The 7,547-nt window shown below is 37.8% G+C and overlaps 1 protein-coding gene across 1 annotated transcript; it reads left to right on the top strand.

The window, feature by feature from the left end:
• The first annotated feature begins 1,198 nt into the window (after positions 1 to 1,198).
• LOC114571330 (uncharacterized) lies at positions 1,199 to 6,243 on the top strand. The gene is made up of 9 exons (XM_028602624.1): positions 1,199 to 1,565; positions 2,273 to 2,485; positions 2,713 to 2,848; positions 3,054 to 3,448; positions 3,675 to 3,985; positions 4,599 to 4,774; positions 5,123 to 5,295; positions 5,476 to 5,686; positions 6,085 to 6,243. Exons 1-9 carry the CDS (start codon positions 1,267 to 1,269, stop codon positions 6,241 to 6,243), a joined length of 2,073 nt encoding a protein of 690 aa, XP_028458425.1. The 5' UTR covers positions 1,199 to 1,266.
• Positions 6,244 to 7,547: the final 1,304 nt, after the last annotated feature.

Genomic DNA, 7,547 nt, shown 5'->3' with positions numbered 1-7,547 from the left:
GCGCGTGTTGTGGTGAATCAACACATGGCTCATTTGAATATTAAAATTAGCAGATCACGACACGAAAATGTAACCAATGAAATTACTTATTTTGACACAGCTTTTTTGACACACATTTTTAGCCAATAAGTATTAAACTAACAAGTTAGTATGTCAAAAGGCGGACCTTTATGTTATTTTCTCAAAAGTCAAGTCAAGTCATTTTATTTGTATAGTACATTTAAACGAACAACAGTTGACCCAAAGTGCTTTATAGGTAGAGCAGGGAAGGCATAAACAGTATGCCTTGAAGATACATAATCAAGTATACAAGGTACCATGAATATCTTTTGGCAAAAGTAGAATCAAATAAAATAACATAGAATAAAACAACAATTGAACATTTGTAAATGGATATGAAAAAAGATGAGTTCAGTTCATAGCTCTGAATCTTAAAACAACAACAACAAACATTAGGAATCAAAGGGATTTAAAAGCAAGAGAGTACAAATGTGTCTTCAGATTTGATTTAAAGCTAACAATTGTATTACATAAATTGATCTGGGGTGGGAGGGATTTCCAGAGTTTGGGAGCTACTACAGAGAAGGCTCCATCCCTCTGGTTTTTAGGCGTGTCCGGACAAATGAGTGTCACGCTTAACTGCACCTGTCGGACTATATATATATATATATATATATATATATATATATATATATATATATATATATATATATATATATATATATATATATATATATATATATATATATATATATACACATATATATATATATATACACATACATACATTTATATAATATATATATAATATTTCACTATAATGTGTGAAAGGATTTTACTATAGTGTGTGAGAGATGTTTCACTTGGTTATATGTTATATGACAGCTTTTTACTATAGTGTGTGAGAGGATTTCACTATAGTGTGTGAGAGGATTTCACTATAGTGTGTGAAAGGATTTCACTATAGTGTGTGAGAGGATTTCACTATAGTGTGTGAGAGGATTTCACTATAGTGTGTGAGAGGATTTCACTATAGTGTGTGAAAGGATTTCACTATAGTGTGTGAGAGGATTTCACTATAGTGTGTGAGAGGTGTTTCAGTAAAACCGGAAGGCATTTCAGTCAAAACGGAAGGTGTTTCAGTAAAACCGGAAGGGCTTCCGTTAAACAATAATACGCAATTCACAGCCGTGTTCACATTGCGATTCAGGTCTTGATCGATATACTGTCTATGGTTGATCGTCAGCCACGTTGTTCGCAACACTAATGTCTGCCCAACAGCCTGCAAGCAGCCTAACCGAGGCAGCAGCGTTACTTCACACTGTACTGGCGTCAGCGGAGACCATCAGAACCTTGTCTAATGCGACAACAGTCGGGCAGCAACCGACGGTTGCAACTTCAAGCTCAAGCCGCGACACACTGGACAGTCACATAGCGTCGCTTTTCCCCTCCGGACAGCACAGCACCGTGACACTGCCCACTGCAGCTCCAGTCCGGAGAGAGTGTGCGCCGCGTTATCAAGCGCAACGCTTCAGCTCTTGGACTTCAGCCACGAGGAGGAAAAGGTAATTATAAATAGTTTTTTTGTAAATTATCGTTTAATCCAACATAACGTAACGCAACAAGGCATGGTAGTGAGCTAAACAGTTAGCTGTTTGTGCCTCCACTACAAACATGCGGGGGATTGAGCCCTCACTACCACCCTAATACAGGGTTTCCGCGGGTCCTAAGAATGCCGCTTGTAAAAAAAATACTGATTATACATAAAAATACTTTTTATGTATGCCCCCTTTTTGTCTTTGATTATTTTTCATCTATGTCTCAGCATAAAGGAATGACTGTTTATTACATATCCCCTTTTTACATTACATTTATTTCACTCAGAAACACCAGTCCTATTTCAAGGTGGCTGACAAATTATGACCTTCCATGCCCTGTCCACTGCCCACAATAGCTAATGAGTCTGTGTTAAAGGGAAGGGCAGATATGTGGTTTTTCATGTTAGATTTATGGCTCAGAGAGAAATCACGTAAATAAGAGTGTTCTTGAAGTGGGCTTGAAGTGATAAAATTGGTTAAAATTAATATATTTGACCTAAATATGAATATTATTGGGTTAAATATAACTGATATTGATAACCACTACTACCCATTATTTATATAATGTTGATAGGGGGTGGTGGTTAGTATTTTGTATTGTATTTCCTTTAGCAGTATGACTTATATTGTACTGTCTGTTTTTATGTGGTCTGATTGTTACATTCTTATTTCAGAGTCAGGACACAGCAGCATGACCATTTCAACAAGGACGTAATACTACTCCCTAATCAATCATGGGGAGTAGTGTGCAAACAAGGTCCAAAATCATGGTTACACAAACATGGACACATCCTCAGTGCCTTTGAATTACAGAAGGACTGGGACCACCAGACTGTTTTAGAACGCATCAGGGATGGCTTTGGTGAGAACATTCCAGATGATGTCAGGTAAATGCCTCTTTTTTTCCTCTTACTTTGGTGATTATTACAAACATTTGCTCAGCATTTGTTTTAAAATATACTTGATTCAGTCACACAGTTAATTGGAGCAAGAAGCCAAAGTGGCGCCCCTACACACACATAGTAACAACAATGACTAACAACGAGTATACACTGTTGTGCTACATAGCCCTAAAGCTTTTGTTGTTGTTGTAATATCCCCGTCTTCTTTCTAGCCTCCAGTTTCTCATGGCTTGTGGCAATAAGCTGGTATTCCCTAAGCTCCAGGATGGTCAGGAGCTGAATGGGATGCTAATTCACAAGGTCTTTAAAACCAAAGCCCTGTATGTGAGACCATCAAGGACCCTTTTAGTACGTTTGCGATTTTGTTTGTTTTTACCACTTAATAAAATTGTGCTAAATATAATATATAAAAAAAATTTATATTTTTCTTTTCGCTGTTTAAGATTGACTCGAAGAAGAAGACGACTGTTCTCCCATTACTACCAGATCAACATTAAGCATGCGTGCAACTAAGGGCAGCGATGATGATTGTGTTGAAGTTGATGGTCCTCAGATTCGCACAGACATGAGCAGTAATGGCACCACCAGGGCTGCTACCAGGTTTAGAGCAATGAAGAGTAATGAGTATCCCAGTACTAGCAGTCATGATGGAGAGGGCAAACCTGGCACTAGTACTGGTCATGAAGACAGCTATGGCCCCAATCACACTGTCAGCAGTAGTGGTCATGATGGAGGCTGCCTTGCAAGAGGTGATGGGAGCGCTGGCACCAGTGGTGATGATGGAGGCTACCTTGCAAATGGTAATGGGAACCCTGGCACTAGTGGTACCACAACTGATCATGTTGGTGACTACGCTTCATATTTGACACTCGTGGCTACTCTTCCGCCTGACTCTTCAGATGATGAGGAATTAAACCAAGCCATATTTGCCAGTATGGAGATTCAAATGTGAGTAGCACACACATAGTATGTGAGCTTGACAGATCAGGATAACTCGAGAATGATGTGATCTCATAATTGATATGAATCCTTTATCCCTTACATTATCACATCCATGTTTTGGATTAAATGGTTGCTTACAACCAACAATTTCACAAAATACAAATACAAGTTGTTGTAAATTATGTCACATCAATGTGTGTCTGATCATTCATTTCTGATTTTGTGTTTATAGTGCAGAAAAGGTCCCAGTCCAAGAGATACTGCTGGAACTGTCAAGCAAAATTAGCACAAAACGGCAGTGCAAATTTAATATAAATCGCTCTGCTGTCTGGGAAGGAGCCATGCGGGGCTTCCAAAGGGTATCCTACGACCCCAATTTGATGATCTGTGTAAAATTCTCCGATGACATGGGGAGAAATGAAGAAGGAGTTGATTTAGGAGGACCAAGAAGGGAATTCTTAAGGCTGCTGATGGAGACTATTGCCAGGTCACCCATGTTTGAGGGAAAAGAAAACAGCAAGAACTTGGCTCTTGACAGTACTGGTAATGCCAGGCTTTTCTAAAAATCATAATGTGAGCCATTTTAATTGATAGTGATTCTGACATGCAACTTGTAGCTTTTGAACTGATTTACAGTTTATTTAATGTTATACTGGAAATCCCATGGTTTCATGTAGTAGCATCAGCACTTTCAGTTAAAATCCTCTACAGTTTCATGAAAGATTTGCAGCAATGTGTTGTGCAAAACTTTGATTTGCAACATTCCCACATGGCCCTTGAAATTTGGCTACTGTCACCTTGTGGAACATGTATGGTACTATACAATCCAGTTTTGCTAAGAAATGCATCCACAGTGACTGAATTTGGATAGTCACACTGAAAAGGAAAAGTTAATATTTTTCACCCTGGACAAAGCAAAATTATATTGCTGAATTTATTAGATTAAGTTATTGGAAATGTATATCATCCTTGGCATGCATATTATATTGCAGCTCACTTCTCCACTAATGTTTTAGACCTAGCTTTTATTTGTTTGTGTCAACCATGGCCTCGGTCATCATTCGAGACCCGGCCTTTAATTGACAGCCAGTTTTTGTTTGCCGAAATGTGGTATTTATCAATATTGTTTTTCCTTTTTTATGCCATTGTTTTGCAGCTCTAAGAGAGGACTGGTACTACATTGCTGGCAAAGCCATTGCAGTGAGCTTGGTACATGGCGGTCCACCACCAAACTTCCTCTCGCCAACAGTATTTTGTCTTCTGGTCAATGGTTCAGTAAATCCAAAACTAGAAGACATAGCTGACACAGAACTCTTGGAAAAAGTAAAAAAGGTCAGTAGATAGCTTTTGAATGTTATACTGCATTATAATTAGTTTACATTAAAAGGTTCTCTTGTTGTTTTCCATTTTGAAAAGGAGTATCAGCCCACTTTTTCCATATGTTGTAGTTTGAATGCCACCATTATTCAACGGACAAGTGTCAACAGCAAAGCATATTTTCCTTCTTATTTATCACATTGTAGCAATGTGTGGAAAAAACCTGCACTGCCATGAACTGTTAGGGGACCTCTAGGCATTCTCTAGTATGCAGACCACTAGTGTCTGGGTTCATACTAATAAGTTAAATGACTAATAAGAAACTTCCATAACAAGCCATCTTGCTGCTTCTTGTGATGCTAGGTATCTGAAAGTACAACCCTTGAGGACCTTGAGAAGTCAAATGCACCTTTGCTTGACTACTTGGCCAATGCAGGATGTCTGAGGCCTATGCGGTCGATAAGAGACAGGGATTTGCTGGTACAAGACATTGTCATGTTTCAGGTCATCCACAGGGTTCAAAGTCCATTTCAAAGGTATTCAGTGTTAGTTGTTGTACAGTCAGATCAATCTCAAAAGGAGTAATAATTTTAAACATTGACCAACAAGGTGTAAGACTAGCTTCACAAAATCTTTTATGTTTGTATAAAACTAAGGGACAATTTCACAGTGTACAATTGAATTATGGATTGTACAATTATTCCATGTTTGTACAGATTCTGTGAAGGACTGAAAACTCTTGGGGTTCTGGACCAAGTACGACGACATCCAGACAGCTTTCGACCCCTGTTCTGCTATGAGCCAAACACACTGACTGCTGACCAGATGATCTTTTCAGCATTCGTCTCTCTCCAGAAGGGAGCAACAAGAGAGCTGCTGAGGAGATGGTCGTTACTTTCTGGAGGGACTATCTCCAAGATGCAGAAGGTAATTAATGGTTTAATGGTCAAATAAACTGATGCATCTGTTTTTTTAGTATCATTCTTTTTATTTTATTCTCTTGGTATTCGTATCACAAAGCAACCTGCGAATGTTGAAAGATGAAAGACCGGTTATAAATTCATTGCTATAAGAGGCATTCAGATTTTAGACGCTTTGGTTTTGAGAAGTGAAATACTCTAACTGGACAATTTATTCAGTATCAGCTGATGTTAATTGCTTTAGAGATGATTCACATACACATTAATTGGACCAACTACCACTGATAATATTTTTTTGTTTTTACAGAAGAAGAAGGGCCATCCAAACTAGAGAAGATATTGGCCTTCACAACTGGAGCATCTGTGGTACCACCTATCGGCTTTTCCCCAACTCCTTCTGTCCAGTTCATTCACAAAGGAGATGATGGCTTCTCTACATCAATGTTCCCTCTTGCCAACACATGTGTTAACTGCATCAAGTTGCCACTACATGTGTCTTACCAACTGTTCAAGGAGAAGTTTGACTTTGCATTAGGAAACACATATGGGTTTGGCAGGGCATGAACATGTCAGTCTCTGAAAACTTTTTCTGTCTGTGTCTCACTTTCTTGGTTTGTCGCTACCTTTCTGCTTATCTCAGTCTGTTTTCTGAAAAAAGTTTAAAACAAGACAAATTATTATATATATATATATATATATATATATATATATATATATATATTCATTTCTGAATGCCGTATGCAATAGAACTTATGTATTTTATATAGTTTCACCACAATTCAGTTCAACTCACTCAGCCTATGTTTTAAAACATATTTACATTTATTTTTAACGGCATGTTTCATATTCTTACCAAACTTTCTTTTAACATATACTTGTTTCGACAGTTAAAATTTACAGAATTAAGCTTAACCTATGCTCTGTATCCCTTTCTGTGCCTCACTTTCTGTCTCTTATTTTCTATCAATCTGTTTTCCTCTCTGATGTGTCTGTCTGTTTCTCCCTCTGCGTGTTTAAGTCTGTTTGTCTCTTTTGTCCTGTCTTTGAATGTTTGTTCCTTTGAACAAATGTTTATCATGTTCATTTATATTTAATAAAATGTTTTACAATGTTTTAACAAAACTTGAATTCACAGAATACACTGCACAAGTGAAGAAAACATTTTAACAAATCTTAACATAACTCCCATGTTATTCACTGAAGATAGTGCAGAAGTGAAAAAAAAAACATCTATTCCATGGTTCCCATCATTTTCAAGTGGGTTCACTTGTTGAATAATGTTCATTGTGGTCTCATTAATAGTTACATCTATATCTGGAATTACAACATTATTATTGGTTTGAAGTTCAGGTAATGGCCCTTCTTCATCAATGCCATAGTAGTTATCAGCATCAAAAATGCTGTTTATAGCTGGATGGATTCCTGCATTATTAATTACACCTGAATGCCACAGCTGGAGAGGTGTCTGCCCCCCTTGTGTGGAGAGGCCAGGGTTGTTCCATTGATTGATGAATTCTGTTACTGCTCTTTCAATCCTTGGTAAATAAACATAATGCAGACAAAACAAATGTAGTTCATTCAATGAATCCAGTACACCCTGTTCCTCCATGAAGTTAAATATGTTTATAAAGTGTCTAGATACAACTATTGAGTTCTGCCCATAGTCTCTCAATCCTTTGGTTATGTACTGATACACCTGTAATAACACTGTTCAATCCTCTTCTTTCCAACATAAAACGGGCAACATTTATATTTTCCATACCATGGTCACATCTGACCCTTAAGGGCAAGCCAAAGTTCTGTACTCCTCCTAGAAATAATGACAGGACGGTTGAGGCTCTGTTGTTGGACAAGCACCGTAAGTATAT

Source organism: Perca flavescens, chromosome 1 (genome assembly GCF_004354835.1).
Source record: "Perca flavescens isolate YP-PL-M2 chromosome 1, PFLA_1.0, whole genome shotgun sequence".
NCBI classification, from domain to species: domain Eukaryota; kingdom Metazoa; phylum Chordata; class Actinopteri; order Perciformes; family Percidae; genus Perca; species Perca flavescens.
This window is presented reverse-complemented; position numbering and strand designations above follow the sequence as displayed.

Excerpts from the sequence above, each read along its gene's own strand:
- LOC114571330 (XM_028602624.1), top strand. The coding sequence starts at position 1,267 with ATGTCTGCCCAACAGCCTGCAAGCAGCCTAACCGAGGCAGCAGCGTTA. Across the intron at positions 3,449-3,674 it reads GCCAGTATGGAGATTCAAAT|TGCAGAAAAGGTCCCAGTCC; the intron begins GTGAGTAGCACA and ends TTGTGTTTATAG. Across the intron at positions 3,986-4,598 it reads CTTGGCTCTTGACAGTACTG|CTCTAAGAGAGGACTGGTAC; the intron begins GTAATGCCAGGC and ends ATTGTTTTGCAG.